This window comes from Dermochelys coriacea, chromosome 3, assembly GCF_009764565.3.
Source record: "Dermochelys coriacea isolate rDerCor1 chromosome 3, rDerCor1.pri.v4, whole genome shotgun sequence".
Lineage (NCBI taxonomy): Eukaryota > Metazoa > Chordata > Testudines > Dermochelyidae > Dermochelys > Dermochelys coriacea.
In genome coordinates this window covers 66,117,860-66,137,091 of record NC_050070.1, presented here as the reverse complement: position 1 = coordinate 66,137,091, position 19,232 = coordinate 66,117,860, and the positions used below count along the sequence as shown (strand labels likewise).

At 39.3% G+C, this 19,232-nt stretch overlaps 1 protein-coding gene across 13 annotated transcripts in view; it reads left to right on the top strand.

Moving 5' to 3' along the window:
• The window catches only part of CEP162 (centrosomal protein 162), a 92,738-nt gene that overhangs the window by 33,018 nt on the left and 40,488 nt on the right, over positions 1-19,232 (top strand). For 12 of the 13 annotated variants that reach the window (XR_006279852.1, XR_006279851.1, XM_038394857.2 and 9 more), the window contains 7 exons: positions 5,508-5,589; positions 5,983-6,271; positions 6,782-7,046; positions 9,696-9,844; positions 12,893-13,120; positions 15,120-15,257; positions 17,496-17,608. Coding sequence is in view for 11 of the 13 variants with exons in the window: in XM_038394857.2 (XP_038250785.1) it covers positions 5,508-5,589; positions 5,983-6,271; positions 6,782-7,046; positions 9,696-9,844; positions 12,893-13,120; positions 15,120-15,257; positions 17,496-17,608 (1,264 nt within the window). In the remaining 2 variants the exon portion in view is untranslated. The remainder of the gene's footprint in view (positions 1-5,507; positions 5,590-5,982; positions 6,272-6,781; positions 7,047-9,695; positions 9,845-12,892; positions 13,121-15,119; positions 15,258-17,495; positions 17,609-19,232) is intronic. The other variant, XM_043510613.1, reaches the window with a different exon arrangement.

Here is a 19,232-nt window from a genome sequence, read left to right as displayed (position 1 = left end):
ATGTGTTCCTCCTTGATGCAAACCTGCCTCCTTTGTTGATTTTAATTCCCTGTAAGCCAACCACCCTCCCCCCTTCGAAATAAAGTAACTATTATTTTGAAACCATGCATTCTTTCTTCCTTTAAAAAAAAAAAAAAGAGATAACGGACAAGGTAGCCCGAGTGGGGTGGGGAAGGAGGGAAGGACAAAGCCACATGGCTTATTGTAGCCTTCTGTTGCTTGGGCCATCCTCTGGAGTGGAGTGGCTGGGTGCCCAAAGCCTCCACCCCGCTGCGTTCTTGGGCATATAGGTGAGGAGGCTATGGAACATGGGGAGGAGGGGAGGCAGTTGTACATGGATGCAGCGGGGTCTGTGCTCTTGTTGGCTTTCCTGCAGCTCCAGCAGACACTTCATTATGTCTGTTTGGTCCCCCGTTAGCCTCAGCATCACATCCTTCCTCCACTCTTCACACTCGCTTAATTCTTTCCTGGCCTCTACCACTGAATGCCTTTATGCATTAAGCTGTGCCCTATCAGTACGGGAGGACTGCATGAGCTCGGAAAACATGTAATCGTGAGTGGGGTTTTTTTGCCTTCTAATCTGCAATAACCTCAGGGACGGAGATGATAGGGGACTGCATGGTCACCTGTCTTGCTGAGTTCGCCACGCTGACCAAACAGGAAATGAAATTCAAAAGTTCCTGGGGCTTTTCCTGTGTACCTGGCTAGTGCATCAGAGTTCAAAGTGCTGTACAGAGCTGTCACAATGGAGCACTCTGGGATAGCTCCTGGAGGCCAAAACTGTAGATTTGCATCTGCACTACCACAAATTCGACCCAGCAAGGTCAATTTTAGCGCTACTCCCCTCATCGAGGAGGAGTACAGAAGTTGATTTTAAGAGCCCTTTAGGTTGACTGAATGGGGTTGGTTGTGTGGACTCAGTCATTTTTAAATTGACCTAACGTGGCTAAATTTGACCTACCCCCGTAGTGTAGACCAGGCCTTAGGCTCCTAAGTAGAGCTGTCTGGGAAACCTAATTTCAGTTCTGTGAAAACTTTAGAGTTTTCAGAATTTTTTTAATCGTGACTCAGGACAAAAAGTTGTTTTCCAGAATTTTCACAGAACTGAAATCCTGCAACATTTCATTTTGGAAAGACCAAAACCTGGTGTTTCTGAAACAAAATATGCTCCCAGGATTCCTGGGTGCTTCTTTGGCAGACTGCAGGGAAGCTGGGGGCCAGTGAGGCTTGGCAGTTGCAGAGTGAAATTGATGTGATTCTTACCAGTTTCACAGCTGTCCATCACTGAATAACAGCTGTGAAACTGACCAGACCTTTTAACTTGACAAAAGTCTGGTCAGCTTCAGGGCTGCTATTCACTGAAGGGCAGCTATGGATCTAACAAAAATCATGTCAATTTCAGTCTGTGGTTTCCAGGGTCCCTGGCTTCATTGCAGCCCATATGGTGAACTGCCCGGACCTGGGAAGCCTTAGGTCCTTTCTGATATACTTGGTGGGTTGAAGCTGGAACCCTGGGAGTGACAGCTCTGAGGCTCCTGGCTGAGCTGGGTCTACCAGGGTCCAAGTTCCACTTTATTCTGCCCGCAAGCCCCATCTGCTGAGAATCCAGGGATGAGATGACAGGGAACCTTCCTGGGTTCTATCAGAAATTCGTCAAATTCAAACTGCTGCCTTGAAATATTTTGATTTCCATGTATCAAAAAATTATGACAAAAAATATTTTGTTGGAATTTTTCTGACCAGCTTTTCTCCTAAGTGCCTAAGTCTGTCTTACTGACTTTCAGTGAGACTTGAGCTTCTAATGACAGGTTTCAGAGTAGCAGCCGTGTTAGTCTGTATTCGCAAAAAGAAAAGGAGTACTTGTGGCACCTTAGAGACTAACAAATTTATTAGAGCATAAGCTTTCGTGAGCTACAGCTCACTTCATCGGATGCATTTGGTGGAAAAAACAGAGGAGAGATTTATATACACACACACAGAGAACATGAAACAATGGGTTTATCATACACACTGTAAGGAGAGTGATCACTTAAGATAAGCCATCACCCACAGCAGGGGGGGGAAAGGAGGAAAACCTTCCATGGTGACAAGCAAGGTAGGCTAATTCCAGCAGTTAACAAGAATATCAGAGGAACAGTGGGGGGTGGGGTGGGGGGGAGAAATACCATGGGGAAATAGTTTTACTTTGTGTAATGACTCATCCGTTCCCAGTCTCTATTCAAGCCTAAGTTAATTGTATCCAGTTTGCAAATTAATTCCAATTCAGCAGTCTCTCGTTGGAGTCTGTTTTTGAAGCTTTTTTGTTGAAGTATAGCCACTCTTAGGTCTGTGATCGAGTGACCAGAGAGATTGAAGTGTTCTCCAACTGGTTTTTGAAGGTTATAATTCTTGACGTCTGATTTGTGTCCATTCATTCTTTTACATAGAGACTGTCCAGTTTGGCCAATGTACATGGCAGAGGGGCATTGCTGGCACATGATGGCATATATCACATTGGTAGATGCGCAGGTGAACGAGCCTCTGATAGTGTGGCTGATGTGATTAGGCCCTATGATGGTATCCCCTGAATAGATATGTGGACAGAGTTGGCAACGGGCTTTGTTGCAAGGATAGGTTCCTGGGTTAGTGGTTCTGTTGTGTGGTGTGTGGTTGCTGGTGAGTATTTGCTTCAGATTGGGGGGCTGTCTGTAAGCAAGGACTGGTCTATCTCCCAAGATCTGAGAGAGCGATGGCTCGTCCTTCAGGATAGGTTGTAGATCCTTGATGATGCGTTGGAGAGGTTTTAGTTGGGGGCTGAAGGTGATGGCTAGTGGCGTTCTGTTGTTTTCTTTGTTGGGCCTGTCCTGTAGTAGGTGACTTCTGGGTACTCTTCTGGCTCTGTCAGTCTGTTTCTTCACTTCAACAGGTGGGTATTGTAGTTGTAGGAATGCATGATAGAGATCTTGTAGGTGTTTGTCTCTGTCTGAGGGGTTGGAGCAAATGCGGTTATATCGTAGCGCTTGGCTGTAGACAATGGATCGAGTGGTATGATCTGGATGAAAGCTAGAGGCATGTAGGTAGGAATAGCGGTCAGTAGGTTTCCGATATAGGGTGGTGTTTATGTGACCATCGCTTATTAGCACCGTAGTGTCCAGGAAGTGGATCTCTTGTGTGGACTGGTCCAGGCTGAGGTTGATGGTGGGATGGAAATTGTTGAAATCATGGTGGAATTCCTCAAGAGCTTCTTTTCCATGGGTCCAGATGATGAAGATGTCATCAATGTAGCGCAAGTAGAGTAGGGGCATTAGGGGACGAGAGCTGAGGAAGCGTTGTTCTAAGTCAGCCATAAAAATGTTGGCATACTGTGGGGCCATGCGGGTACCCATCGCAGTGCCGCTGATTTGAAGGTATACATTGTCACCAAATGTGAAATAGTTATGGGTCAGGACAAAGTCACAAAGTTCTGCCACCAGGTTAGCCGTGACAGTATCGGGGATACTGTTCCTGACGGCTTGCTCCACATCTTTGTGTGGAATGTTGGTGTAGAGGGCTTCTACATCCATAGTGGCTAGGATGGTGTTTTTAGGAAGATCACCAATGGACTGTAGTTTCCTCAGGAAATCGGTGGTGTCTCGAAGATAGCTGGGAGTGCTGGTAACGAAGGGCCTGAGGAGGGAGTCTACATAGCCAGACAATCCTGCTGTCAGGGTGCCAATGCCTGAGATGATGGGGCGTCCAGGATTTCCAGATTTATGGATCTTGGGTAGCAGATAGAATACCCCAGGTCGGGGCTCCAGGGGTGTTTCATGTTCTCTGTGTGTGTGTATATAAATCTCTCCTCTGTTTTTTCCACCAAATGCATCCGATGAAGTGAGCTGTAGCTCACGAAAGCTTATGCTCTAATAAATTTGTTAGTCTCTAAGGTGCCACAAGTACTCCTTTTTCTTTTTGAGCTTCTAAGTGCTTTTAGAAAATGAGACTTAAGCTCCTGAATCACTTAGGCGCTTTTGAAAATTTGACTCTAGATCTTCTCCCTGAAATCCAACCAGGGAGTGGATCTTCAGCATGTGAATCTCTACACCCACAAGATGAGGGATCAGCCACATCAGTGGCACTATCTCTTCTCTTCTACTCAAACTCTTAGAGTGCTACACCAGATCATGATCTACAGTGGTAGAGAGGGGGAAGACTACATAGGTAATAGGAATGAGAAGGCAGGTTGCACATTCCCAGCAAGGATAATATAGTCTGATACAGTTATGTTTCCATTAAGCACCCTTCTAGTATCCTAAAGGCATCCAGGGCGAACGGAGTTCTCCAGTAGCATTGTATTGCCAAGGAAGAGCTGGTGGGGGCCAGAGCTGATGCAGAGGCAAAGGATCTCCATGTGGATAGCCTCCTGCAGATCCCAGGGGATCTGTCATGTTCTGCGACAGCTCTGATTACCGTACCCAACACAGGTTCAGACCTGAATGGGACAATATAGGGAAATTGACAGGAGCCAATCTTTGCAAAGACCTCCTTCCCCAACAGCTCTCTCCCATGGGTTTTACCACAGGTGGGTAGGATCTGGCCTACAAAGATTCATACTACATAAATTTCTATTTTAAGAAAAGATTTTAATTTGCTTTGTATTTGTAACGCCTTTTTTAAAGATTAGAAACAAGATCTTTTCTATCCACTTTTTCTGTGTGACAAACATTAACAGGTTAAATTCTGCTCTTAGTTACACCAAAGAATTGAGGAGAGTTATTCCTAATTTACACCATTTTTCGAGATGATCTAATATGTCTTTTCCATCTCTATTTTCTCTGTGTGATTTCTTTTCACTACCTCAGAAGCACTAGAGATTTTGGAGAATTACACACTACTGTTTGTCAGAGTTTAGCTCAGTATCTCTCGTTTGCTTTTTAATGGGGTTCAAGTTAACATAGCTTTCATTTATTACTGGTATTATTCTTATCAATGTGTTCAATACAGCACTTAAAACATTGTTAGTGATTAAAGTTAAAAATGCCAATAAATATTTTATGCAATAATCAGGCAGAATTATTACCAATTATAATTATAACCTAAATTATAACCTGTGCCTAACTTAAAATAGCTGAATAACACCTGAGAGATTGTATGTAATTTCTGGACATTGAGGGTGCTTGTAAAAACAAGACACACACAAAAAAAACCCTCAAAATTAATGATTCTGACACTTTTGTGTTAGAAGTTACTTTTATGGTTGAGACAAGTATTTGGTTTTTTGCTTGTTTTTTTGTTTTGTTTTTTGCAACATCAGTGTATTATTTTATATGGTAGATATCTTGGAATCTATTTGATGCCAAGTTAAATCAGTAAGGGGCACATTTCAGAAAGATGCATGATATTTTTGCCAAATACTAAGTTATAGCATTTGATAAAATATGTTTTCTAAATCTATCACCCACTCAGAATTGTAATAATTTTTTTAAAATAACTAGTTTATTACTCTGTATTAAATATTATACTTAAAATTAATAATGTATTCCACTCCTTAGATTTGCTCACTGTAGAGGAATTAATGAAACCCATTAGAGCAGATTCATCTCATGCGAGAGGCTTTGATCTGGAGCTTGTAAGGTATTTGTTTTAGAAAATGCATGTTTTAACATCTTAATGTCATGAATTATTTGTGAAAATCATCTTTCTGAATAATTAGGGTCATTTTGGAGCTAGGAATCTAGATTTTTATTATGCTAGATAATTTAGTACTACTGTGTGTAGTTTGTGCTGATCTGTAAAGTGAATATGTATTCTGAGTTGGTCTGGCCACTTTTGAAAATAAGATCTATTTCCAGTAGACTTACTCCGTTAATAAACAGAGTTTAGAAGTATTGCAAGTAGCTATTTCGAAAATGAATGATCTTTTGACCTGGCAATGGAAATAACATTGCATTTGTGTGTCAATTTTAGAAAAAAAAATTGTAGGCAAATTGCAAGTCTTGTTAAATGCATTGTCTTTTTCTTTTTTAGTCCGGTGAAACTAACAGACAGCAGAGCAGCTGAATTTGTCAGCCATTTGCCATTTAAAGAACACAAAAATGATGCAGTTCTGGAGAAGCAAAGTTTAGATTTTTTGTTTGATAAACATAGTGAAGAAGAAGAGAGTGTTTTTCTCCAGGCAACTGCAAATGAAAGTAGTAAAGATAGTCATCAAAAAGGGGCTGATAAAGAAGACCAGATTGATAAAGAGCAGCTTGATCTTTTGAGACAAAAAATGCAAGATTCTGCATTGTTGCATCAGGACAGCAAAATTAATAAGGTAAGCCATATTTAGCTATCTTTTATCTGTTTAAAAATAATTTTAAATCACATTTTGAAGATTGTTTTTACAAACATATTTGCTAGAAATGTCTGTCCATAATTTGGGGATTCCCAAGAAAACGTTATTGCTATCTACTGATTAGGGTCATGACTCCAAAGCTGAATGCCAGTTTCCAAGATGACCTAATAGGTCTTTTTCATCTCTACCCAGTTGTCCATTCCGCCTAATGGGCAGTTTTCCCTACTCGGTGTGATGTCTTCTTTTCACTACCTTAAAAGCACTGGAGATTTTTATAGAATTACACATTTTTCATTTGTTTGGGTTTGGATTATTCATTTTCAGCTCCATCAGGAATTTTATTCCTGTTTATTTAAGTATAACTCTTGTAACTGGCCCAATATTCTGTTACTAGAATTATATTTAAATAAACAGGAATAAAACTGAAGTTACCTTCAGATTTTATTATAGTCTAATGTGGTTGTTAAAAACTATACTTATTCTACACAGGCACATCAGTCCAGCACCTGGAGGAACAAGGGATTGGATTCATTTAATAAGCAAATAATGCACAAGAGCATTAGAAGTACAGCTCCTTTACATAAGAAGAAATCTCCCATTGGACCTCATATGTTGGTTAGGAGTTCTGGATATGGTAAATCCACTTCACCCTTAAAACAACTTTCCACAATTAGTGAAAAGAGAGCATCAAAAGAAGCTCTCAAAAAGCCAAGTTTGAAAGCCAAATCACCTCCAGATAAAGCAAGGCAAAAAGGTAAACTGATAGTTTTATACACATAATTTTATCTTAAATGAAGAGTTCAGAAGTTAATTTTTGTTTAATCCAGAGAGCTTTTGGTTTTGATGTTACACGCACAAAATAGTGTTCAATTTTATGTGATGTACTTTTTCCACTTCTTAAAGATGAGTCTTATAGCAGTGTTAATTTTTCCTGAAAGAATAAATCCGTGTGAGATTCCCAGGATTCCTGCATGTTCCTGAGGGGTGGGCCTAGATTGCAATTAGATTGTATGATATTTACTGCATTGAACAAATTGATGCATTTTGATATCACGGACTCATGGATATTATAGTCAGTCCAAAAGTGAAATAAGAAAAATAAATGTAATCAGCTTGAATAGACCTACCAGAACTCATTGTAGAACTGTAATCTTTCTTTTGTAGCATATTTTACATGTGGATTTCAAACCTTCCTTTACTGGGCTAGTCAAATCTTCTGTCAATTTTGACGACATGAAAACTTCTAAGGAAAGTGCCTGCTGTCTTCAAAAACCATTGTTTTTTCATTGACTTTTTCTTTTTTTTTTTTTTTTTGGTATAAAAAGGGTCTAACACATTTTCAATTTCCTTATGAAAATTCAAAATTTTCCATAGGGAGGAAAAAACATTTTTTGACCAGCCTTTTACTCTAGTCATATGTAATTATTCAAAGCCCATGCTCCAGCACTACATTTATTTAACTATTGCTGACCACCTGAATAGAAAATAATTTTGCCTTCAAAAACACATGTACGTCTGTTATTCTTACTAGAGTAGAAACTATAAGTATTCTCTGCAACTAAAAAAATCTCCATTTCTGTTAAAATCCCTTTGGATGGTTCAGCTTGTTGAAGTGATATTGTAACCTCTTTCAGTGTGGCCTGTCCTGTTCTTTATATGCATTTTATCTTTATCCTCAGTTGTGCATTTTGGCACTTGTTAGAAAATACAAAGAAACAATTGCTTTTATTTCCCATTTATTTCCAGAATTAGTTTTTTCCTTAATGCCCATTAATGTGACATTGAGGTTGCCCACTAAGAAAAAACCTCTCCAGAATTCTCTGCTTCCAAGTGGCTTGTACAGCGGAGAGTGAACTACAAATAAAGACAGAATTTCAGGATTTGGTTCATTTGAACTTTGTAAAATTCCTGATCAGTTTTGGCATCTTGTGGGCAATGTTTGTTAGTTCTGAGGCACTACAGGCATCCACTCTGTGGATGCTCTCACATTCTCGGCACATTCGATAGCATCTAATGTGGTCTCCAGGAAGCATATGGAGCACACTGTAGGGTAAAACAGCTCATGTCTGTGGTTCCCTTATTTTGAGAGGCCAACAGTTTAGGGAGCTTCTGGATAAAATGATGACAGAGGTGGTTGGTAAGGAAAGGTATATTTATCTGCCTTAAAATTCCCAGGAAAAATACCTCAGGTAGTCCTAGAAGCAAACAACTATTTCACAACCAACAGTAGCAGAGCTAAAACCTGAAAGAGACCAGCTCTTCAGAAGAGCAAAAGGCATCTGATTTGCAATATGGTCACTTACCAATATATTTTCCTGCACTATAGGTAGAAACTCCTGTCATCAGCTCAGGCTTTTTTTTTTTTTTTTTTTTTTTTGGCAGGAGTGTATGTAGTCTCTAGTATTTTAGTAGTTACAGAAAACCCCCACGTTCTAGGCTACTGAGCTATAAATTGTTGAATTTATACCCTAGGATGAATTTCACTGTTTGTCCCAATGTCAAGTTAGAAAGGCAAGGTAGGTGAAATGATATCTTTTATTGGACCAACTTCTGTTGGTGAGAGAGACAAGCTTTTGAGCCCACACAGAGATGTAATGAAAGAGAGTTCCTCACTCAGCTTGTGTCTCTAATATCCGGGGACCAACATGGCTACACCAGCACTGCATACACCAATGTCATTTTGGCTGTTACGAATAGATGCTGAGTTTCTCAATTAAACTGTGCGTGTGTGGGGGGGGCGGTTGTTTTGCTACAGGGTCTATTTCTAAGATTGGTGTCATTTCTGCTGTGACTGGTATTATGTAGTATCTTCACATATATGTGGGTGGCTTGGTTCTTTTTAAAGAAGGTTCACAAAACATCCGATGAAGTGAGCTGTAGCTCATGAAAGCTTATGCTCAAATAAATTTGTTAGTCTCTAAGGTGCCACAAGTACTCCTTTTCTTTTTGCGAATACAGACTAACACGGCTGCTACTCTGAAACTTGAGCTAGCTTATTTATTGTCCAATTAATGGATAATTATCCTGATCTTTTGGTCTGCAGGGCATTCTGGTTATTACGTTATACTACTCATTGTTCTTTAAGTATAAATAAAAATTTTATAAAGGAAATGATGGCTACTCCATCTCCAGTAACATTGCACATAATTTGTTGTGGATGCTCTTGAATTAACTGAAAATCTTAACTATGGAGTGCTTGAATTGTGAGCCAGAAGCCTGAGGCTTAGCACTGGTGGATCATATGAATATACTTAACTTTCTGAGAGCATATACATACACTATGTGTTGTTAACTAGTAGAAAATAAATGTTTTCTTTGGTTTTATAGCCTGGAAGCACAGTGCCTTCACAGTCTGTCACTCACTGAATTTTGTTCTGTTCTGCTTTTTCCTCTCAAAATGAAGAAACATTATTTACTACTAGGATAATAAGATCTGCAATAAATGAATCGGCTTCTAAAAAGGTCAGCAATATGGTTACGTCTGGCCAGTCAGTGATTAATGCCCTTGGACCGCAGATTAAGGAAATGGATTCTTGTTTGCAGACTCAAAAAGTAAGTGTAGTATTTTAAGTTATTACTGTCAAAACTGGAACACCCGTGATGAAGAATTTGCATACCAGTTTTGTTAAAGCTTTTTGTAACACCTTTTATAACAGGATCAATAAATGCTGAAACTTGGCATTAAGAGTTTGCTTTAATCAGATGTTGATGTTCTTCTAAAAGATATTGCTAAAGTCCTATTGCCACTTTAGGTTCCCAGATCAGTCTGTTTTGGTAGTTTTATGTCAATGTTGTTGTGAAAATGTTATATATTATCTAATTTCTAAACATTAATATTTCAGTACCAGACGGTTTTAATTTAAATAAAACTATTATACTTAGCATGTAAGTTAGTACCTGTATTTGTCTGTCTAGGTATTAGTACTGCATATTGTGCTTGAGCATATAATAGTATGTCAACAGAAAAATGACTTGGCTAACAACATGGCAAAGAGTTTTTCTCCTCTTTTATTCAGGCAGGCAGTGGTCAGCTAATAAGAAAGCAAGATTTATTTATTTATTTTTTGTCTTACAGGAAATTTTATGCATTTATTGGTATTTAGCCCTGCATTCTTCCTGCTTTTCTGTAAGCAAGACATGGAGGAATGCAGCTCAGGTAGCTGTGGGTGGTCGCTGCCATTTTTTTTGAACCTTCTATTCAGCAACCTTTTCAAGATGAATAAAGGCTCATAAAAGAGCCCAAAGGAAATCTTGAAAGCAAAGAAAAGAGCGTAGGATGTTGCACTACCTGTCAGAGTGCTGCTCTTCCTTCTTCCCTGGCACCTCTATGCATACTGGGAGGATGAGGCAGCTTCCAATGAGTGTATGGGAAGCTAGACTTAGAGCCACAACAAACAAATATTTTTAAAATATTGGCAAAAATAAATTTAAAGTGCATTTATTTTCTGAAAAGTGACTAAAAATGTCATTGTGGGGCTTCATGTTTTCATCTTGGTGATTTCCATATTAACTGTGTTCAGTTTACAAGTAAACTTTCTATTTTTTTTATATTATAAACTGCCAGTACTGCAGTTTTGCATGCGTTCTGAAATTTGTGTTCACCCCTCCTTGGGAATAACCGTCAATTCAAGTGATTGCACATATCCATTCCACACTAAGTATAGGCACACCCAGTGAACTGGAAAGAGAGATTTTTTCACATAGCAGTACCGATGAGGGCTGCTTGGGTGCCTTGCATCTATTTTGTAATCCCAGCCAAGAGTATATAGGGTGGAGACACTCTGATTCCCCTTTAGTTCTTTCTCACTGCCTGTGTCCTGGGACTTGATCCTAGTATTACTTCTGATGGCCCACCTTTATGAGTCACTGGCTGCATTCTCCTGATTACATCACTTTCAGTCAAAATGGCTTTCCTTGTGGCTACCATGTTGGCCAGGAGGATGGGGAATCTGCAGGCCCTCAGAGTAGGGCCTCCTACTTTGTCCTTAATTTAAAAAATAAAAAAAGTCACTACCAGGCCTCACCCCAAGTTTTTTAAAGATGATCTTGGACTTTCACCTCAACCAAACAATTTATTTACCAATTTTCTTCACTGAGCCACATAGTCACAAGATGAATAGAGGCTCCGCACTTTAGGCATGCATAGAGCCCTTGCCTGCTGCTTCAACAGAACTAAGCCATTCTGTGCGTCCCTCAGCTGTTTGTCTCCTTTGCAGACAGAATTAAGGAGCTGGCAGTTTCCTTGAAAAGAATTTCAAATTAGAGCACATCATGCATATCAGTGTATTATGAGATTGCTGAGACCACTGCTCCTTCAAAGATTTCTGCATGTTCCCCAGGAGTTCAAGCGACTACAACAGCATTTTGTGAAAATATCCCAATTTCTGACACATGCACATTCCTTTACCAAATATTATGCTATTGCTGCAGCTTCTAGGGATGATACCAGCTTTGGAAAGGAAGTTCTACAGTCCCTTTTCAGATAGAATCCGAGCTCTGCCTCTATTTCAAACTGCTTGGGAGTCACCTAACGTGGAATGGACATGTGCAAACACCTGAAGGAAAAACAGTGATTTATCTGTTCTGTTTTTTCGAGATGTCCATTCCACACCCCATCCTCCTTCCCCTCTGAAGCAGAGTCTAGCTTGTTATGGATTCAAATGCAAAGGAACTGAAAAGGGCCAGAGTGGCTCCAAGTTCTATATCCTGGGCCAGGAGTACATGCAGGCACAGGCACTACCTCAATGGATACCACTAGGGAAAAAAATCCCTGGCTTCAGTGCACTTGGCACACATGCCTCACATGGAATGGATATGTGCAATCACTTGAAGAGCAACAGTTACAGGTCAGGTAAGTAATACTTCTTTTTTTTTTAATCCTACCCTACTGAAATATATTAAAAAGTTCTAATTATCCATCATCCGTTCATGTTTAACTCCTGCTGAAGTTGGTGGGAACTGCAGGTATGCAGCTAATAGAAAAATCTGGCCCTAGAGCTACTACAACTCAAAAGTGCCTTAACAGCTTTGTTCACCTTGAAATATTAATTTTGTTATTGGGTTTTAGCCATTCTGAAGTATGAGTCGGACTAGAATCGAACTGATTCGCTCTTAGCAGTATTAGCTCTTTAGTGCTAAGGAGAGTAAAAGTAGTTAGAAATTCATTTTTATCTCTAAAGTAAGGTTATAGGATTTGTCACGCATACAAGGAAAAGCTCTTTGAAATTGATGCCATTTTTTACCAGAACCATAGTATAAATATTATTTTTAAATGACATTTTAACATGACTTGCTTAAAAAAAACCCCAAAACCTAAAGACAATAATTTTATAATTTTATTGTATATTTTACCTGTGAAGATCCTTCCCAATTCTTTTTTCTCCTTCACCCTGATATCAGCTGGCATTGGGCACTTAATCTTGCTTAACTGTATTAACTCTCTTTATATCTTCAGAGTGCTCAGTGAAATAGTTCACAGAAAGATGATGTCGTATTGGCTAACCTTAAATCTTGAATACATCGTATTGAAATGAAATGGAAATGAAAATGAATGATCAATGAGCTCAATGCAGTGTTTCTCTGGTAATTTTTCTTCACCAGGATTCCTCACTTTTCCCTGTCAAAAACAGTGAGAGAGAGCTTTATTTGCTAAAAAGACTCAAGGAAGCAGAGGAAAAGTTGAAAGCAGCACATGATTTAATTCAGCAGCTAAAAGACTCATTTTCACAGAAAGAGAAGGAAATGGAGAATAAGGTGGTAGAAATGAAAATGCAACATGATAAAGAGCTTTTACGGCTGAGTCAAGAAAACTATGTGCTTCAGACAAAGGTATTGTACCACCTCCACCACAGACAAAGGGAAAGACTTGCTTCTCAAAACAACACTCAGTATTTCTTAGTTCAGTCATTCCTGCTCTGAACCAATTAACAGGAAATAAATGGGGTGGGGGGGTGCAGGGTGTACACTCACGCTATTGCTGTTCCATCTGAAATCAATCATAAAGTTTGTTTGTTTTTCCAGAGGGTAAACTGAGTTATGCTCTTCACTCATTCCTTGTGGCTTCCATGTTGGCCAGGAGGTTGGGGGAACTGCAGGACTTACGTGTAGGAGGCCCTACTCTGTTTTTTATTTTGTTTTTATTTTGTTTTTTAAATAAGGACAAAGTTTCTACCAGGTCTCACCCCAAGTTTTTTAAAGATGGTCTTGGACTTTCACCTCAACCAATTTACTTACCAATTTTCTTCACTAAGCCACATAGTTACAAGATGAGTGGAGGCTACTACTTAGAAGCTTTGCTACTTAGGGGTTGTCTGTTTAATTCCTCTCTGGATACGTGTATGCTGCATGCTTCTTTTGGCAGCATGTAGAGTACATATCTGCATAGCCCCCCTAGCGTGGGTATAAATAACAGTGTAGCTGGTGAGGCCTGGCTTAGACAACTAAAGACACCTGAGGAGTGTGTGTATGTATGTGATACATACTCTACCCACTCTACTTGCCTGAGCTATGTCTTCCTGTCTACACTGTTGTTTTTAACTCCTCCAGTAGGGAAGAATTCTGACCATGAGGAGATAGCAGGGAAAAGCTGTGCAAGCTGTCTGCTGCTGGAGTCATTCCCTGCTGCAAGGAAAAGCTCTGACAGCGGAGAGGCAGGTGGGAAAGGCTTTGCCTTTCCCCCTGCTAGAGCCTTTCCTTGCCTCAGGAAAAGACTCTGGCAATGGGGAAAGGCTAGGGCTGGGGGGTGGGGAAGGGGGAGGGAGTGGGGAAAGGTTCAGCCTTTGCCTCTCCACTCCCTCCCCCACAGCAAAACTATTGCTGACTGCAGTGAAAGGCTCTGGCAGCAGGAAGCTGCTGAAGCCTTACCCCACTACCCCTCTCCTGCCAGGGCATTTCACTGATATCTATGGCTACATGCTGCAGTGTGGATGCAGTGTGCTTTTAACTGCATCATATGGCGGCATGTAGTATACATATAGCTGCCACCAGTGATGTACAGTGTATACGTATCCTGTGTTACACATTCCAGGGCAGCATTCAGATTATAAATCCTTATGCTATAATTATAAATAAATGTTTAATATAATGTCAGTTTCTGGTAAAATAAAAGCAGAATTATATACATTTTCTGATTGTTTTTTCTGCAAAACTATGCTTAAGGCTTGGCTTTCAGGGAAAGTTACCACCAGAACTTTACCAATTCAAGTATATTGCTACAGTTATACCACATGAACACTCTTAATAAGAGTGTCCACATGGGGAGTTAGTGGTATAGTTCTGCTGGTAAGTTTCCCCATTTAGACAAGCCCTTATACTGAACAGGGCCTGTTGTGCATATTACTACAATCTTGCATGTGCTTCACTTTCTCAGATAATGCTTCTATGATACCAGTATTTTTGAAGGCTCAGAGTACTGTTTCCAAAAAGAAAAGGAGTACGTGTGGCACCTTAGAGACTAACAAATTTATTAGAGCATAAGCTTTCGTGAGCTACAGCTCACTTCATCGGATGCATTTGGTGGAAAAAGCAGAGGAGAGATCAATGCATCCGATGAAGTGAGCTGTAGCTCACGAAAGCTTATGCTCTAATAAATTTGTTAGTCTCTAAGGTGCCACACGTACTCCTTTTCTTTTTGCGAATACAGACTAACACGGCTGCTACTCTGAGTACTGTTTCCGTGTGTGTGTGTGTGTGTGTGTGTGTGTGTGTGTGTGTGTGTTTTAATAAAAAGGAAAATAGATGCCATCTAACTTAGTGCAAAGCTTTCTCCAGAGAACTTTGTCTAACAATTGTTTTATTGACATTTTGTGTGCTTTGTATATTTTGATAGGTAAATAGTTTGGAAGAGCTGAGCAAAGAAAATAAATGGCTTCATCTTGGGGCAACAGAGGCTGTCACTGAAGAAAAGTTAAAGCAAATCCAAAAGGAAATTCAAGATCAAGAAAACCTTCTTCACGGTTATCAGCAGGTAGAGTAATATTTTAATGTGGTGGTGTGAACTCTGGTTAGCTGTAAAAACAAAAAGATCAGATAAACTATTTGTTGTTTTTGTAACATTAGGGTGGGATTTTCTAAAGCACATAAGGAAGTTAGGCTCCCATCTGCCATGGTCATTGTATCCATAGTTGAGGTTAAGTGCTTCTGCGCTTCTCCACATACAAGATGCATCTGTATTTAACTTAAAAACACTTAGTTGAATTGTTACCAAATAAAATTTTCTGGGGTTTTCTTCTTCAAAATTTCAAAAGTTGCCTTACTTGGGCCTTTTGTAAATGGAAAACCTATGAATTATTAAACTCATTCTTTTGAGAATGAAACTTTCCTAGTTGAAATCCTTGACTAGTTGCTGCTATTCTACTTAAGGGAGATATCTTTTTCTAAAAAGCCGTAGAGGTTTAGCTCTGAAGGGCATGAATAAATTACACACATTTCAAAAAAGCTTATATCTCTCTAGTTTTGAGTAAGCTCTTCCCAATTATATAGTGTTACCTGGCATTAAAAGAATACGACCTGTGAGCTGAAAACTTTAACAAATAAAATGCAGTTTGGCCAATAAAGAATAAATATTTCTGTCCACAAATCATATGGGAAAACTAGTGTTTTCCCAAGAAAAACTAGGCTTGTGGAGGTAAGCTTGGCTCTGTTAGCATGCATCTGCAGCATCTGTCCATCTTCTCAGCCCAGAGGTACAACTTGTGTCTTTGACTGCACTGGTAGAAAAGGAGAAAATTTAGAGAACAAAGTTTGAAACTTTTGTTCTGGGATTGGGTATGACTCAGTACTAGGGCTGTTAAGCGGTTAAAAAAATTAATCATGATTAATCACTCTGTTAAACAGTAATAGAATACCATTTATTTAATATTTTTGGAAGTTTTCTACGTTTTCAAATATATTGATTTCAATTACAACACAGAATACAAAATATACAGTGCTCACTTTATATTTATTTTTGATTACAAATATTGTAATCTGTAAAAAACAAAAGAAATAGTATTTTTCAATTCACCTCATACAAGTACTATAGTGTAATCTCTTTATCATGAAAGTGCAGCTTACAAACGTAGATTTTATTTGTTTTGTTTTTGAGCGCAGTTATGTAACAAAAATGTAAAATTTTAGACCCTACAAGTCCACTCAGTCCTACTTGTTGTTCAGACAATTGTTCAGACATACAAGTTAGTTTACATTTGTAAGAGATTATGCTGCCTGCTTCTTGTTTATAATGTCACCTGAAAGTGAGAAGACTTTCGCATGACACTGTTGTAGCTGGCGTCGTAAGATATTTATTTGCCAGATGCGTTAAAGATTCCTATGTCCCTTCATGCTTCAACCACCATTCCAGAGGACATGCATCCATGCTGATGACGGGTTCTGTTTGGTAATGATCCAGAGCAGTGCGGACCAGCGCATGTTCATTTTCATCATCTGAGTCAGATGCCACCAGCAGAAGGTTGATTTTCTTTTTTGGTGGTTTGGGTTCTGTAGTTTCCACATCAGTGTGTTGCTCTTTTAGGACTTCTGAAAGCATGCTCTACACTTTATTCCTCTCAGATTTTGGAAGGCACTTCAGATTCTTAAACCTTGGGTCAAGTGCTGTAGCTGTCTTTAGAAATCTCACATTGGTACCTTCTTTGCTTTTTGTCAAATCTGTAGTGAAAGTGTTCTTAAAACGAATAGCATATGCTGGGTCATTATCCAAGACTGCTATAAAAAGAAGTATTTGGCAGAATGTGGGTAAAACAGAGCAGGAGACGTGCAATTCTCTCCGAAGGAGTTCAATTACAAATGTAATTAACTCATTATTTTTTAATGAGTATTATCAGCATGGACGCTCAATACAATCCAAGGTAAATGTGTACTAAATTTAGTTTAGCATGCTGTATAAAAAAGTATTTGATATTCAGACGTGCTCAAAAAACAAATTATTATAAACATCGAAGTCTCATCCAACATAAATGTTTGCCTATGTGTGAGTATTCAATGATTACAATTATATGACCTATTGTCTATTATTTTTTATAAATTATTGTCATTTATACTTAGTCTGTTCTATGAATGAGGTAATAGAGTATTTGCTATGAAATCTAAGTATTAAGAATGTGATAGAAGCAAAGTACACCTGTAAATTACAGTAACAATGCTATTGAGCCAGATAAAATTATTATTAATAAATGAATGTGGGTTAAGTTTATCTTTTTTGTCTTAGGAAAATGAAAGGTTATACAAGCAAATGAAAGAACTCCAGATACAAAACAAGAAAAATGAGGAAAGGATGTTTAAGGAAAATCAACATTTAACATCTGAATTAGCGTCCTTAAAGTGAGTATGTTTAAACTTCTAGCCTTAAAGACACACAAATTCAGAGTTAGTTTGAGGGCTTGTGTGTTAGTCTGCACTAGTGAGATATACATTTGTCTTCACTAGTATTTTGTGCACTAACTGGCCCATGTGGACCTTGCAGTTGTGCACTTAAAATTCCCTACTGTGCATTAACATAATACTGTCTGAAACGGGACAACATTAACATGCACGAGGGAACTTTTAGTGCACACCAGGGTCCACACAGGCCAGTTAGTCTGCCTTAGCTTATCATACACTAACTCACCTTGTAGACAAGCCTTCAGTAAGCAGAACCATAAGAACAGAACTAGCAAGCCTGTCGGATATCCTATTGTTTGTTTTGTTTTGTCATAGATGGTGATAGGTGACTGGTGAACTCCTATTCCATTGAAATTGGGAGGGGTGAAAGAAGTGTCCAGATTTAGTTCTTAGCCTTCCCTTTTCTCTTAGAGACCTATTGGAGTAAATAGGGCTTGTAGCTTAGATGGTTGTATTCTAAATCTCAAGATTGAATGTTTGTTCATACACAGAATAGGCCACAAAATTAAATGAAGGCCTGGGCGAGAGCATGCCTTTTGGTAGTATAATTTTATTTGCCATGTTAAAATGTTTGGTTATCCTTATTCGTAAGTATTCTCATAAGATGAAATTCGCCAAGCAGCTCAGGTCACGGAAGACCCCAGTACAGAGGAATCACCATGCTGAGGGGTGAGTGACTGAGCAGTAGTTATATAGGGGGAATCTCCCACTCTGTAAAACTGGGATCTGTGTCTGTAACAGCATAGAGGGTCAGCAATCGTGCAAATCCAGTATTTACAAATCTTTGTATAGGAGCTCACAGCTGAGCTTAATTCGTGGGGAGTAGATTCTATACCCAGACTTGCATGTGGTTTTCCTAAGCAAAGGTTGCTTATTTGGAGTTTATGGGTCTATCTACACTGCCAAAAAAACCCACGTCAGCGAGTCTTGGAGTCCAGGTCTACAGACATGGGTTCATGCTGCAGCGCTACCAATAACTGTGTAGACATTCATGCTTCAGTTGGAGCTCAGGCTCTGAAACTTGGGAGGAGGGGTGGATTTCAGAACCTGAGCTCCAACCCAGGTGGGAACATCTATATGGCTTTTAGTATGAACCCAAGTCTGTAGACCCGGGCTCTGAGACTCACTACTGCAGTGGTGTTTTGTTTTTTTTTTAATTGCAGTGTAGACATAGTGGCTTGTGCAGGAAAGGGGGTAGATATCACCTTTACTGATTTTGATCATATAATGACTTGTCATCTTTTGTTTTATCTAAAATCTTTGCAATTATCATTGTGACTGGTGCCTGGGATGGGCCACACTGAGAATGCCACATTCAGGGCAGACTGCAAGAAATAGGCCAGACAGTCCCCCCAAAACTGGTAGTTTACTCTATAGTTAGATTCACCAAGCCAGTAACAAAAGAACTTCTGCAGTATCGCACCTAATTATCCAGAAGCCAAACATAGTCCCCTTTAGGCATTCCAGCCCTTGACTCCCATCCAGTCAATCCAATCTAATATAGTGAGAGGTTATTGAAACCCCATTTCACTGTATGTGAAGTTCTTCTTAATCCCAATGGATG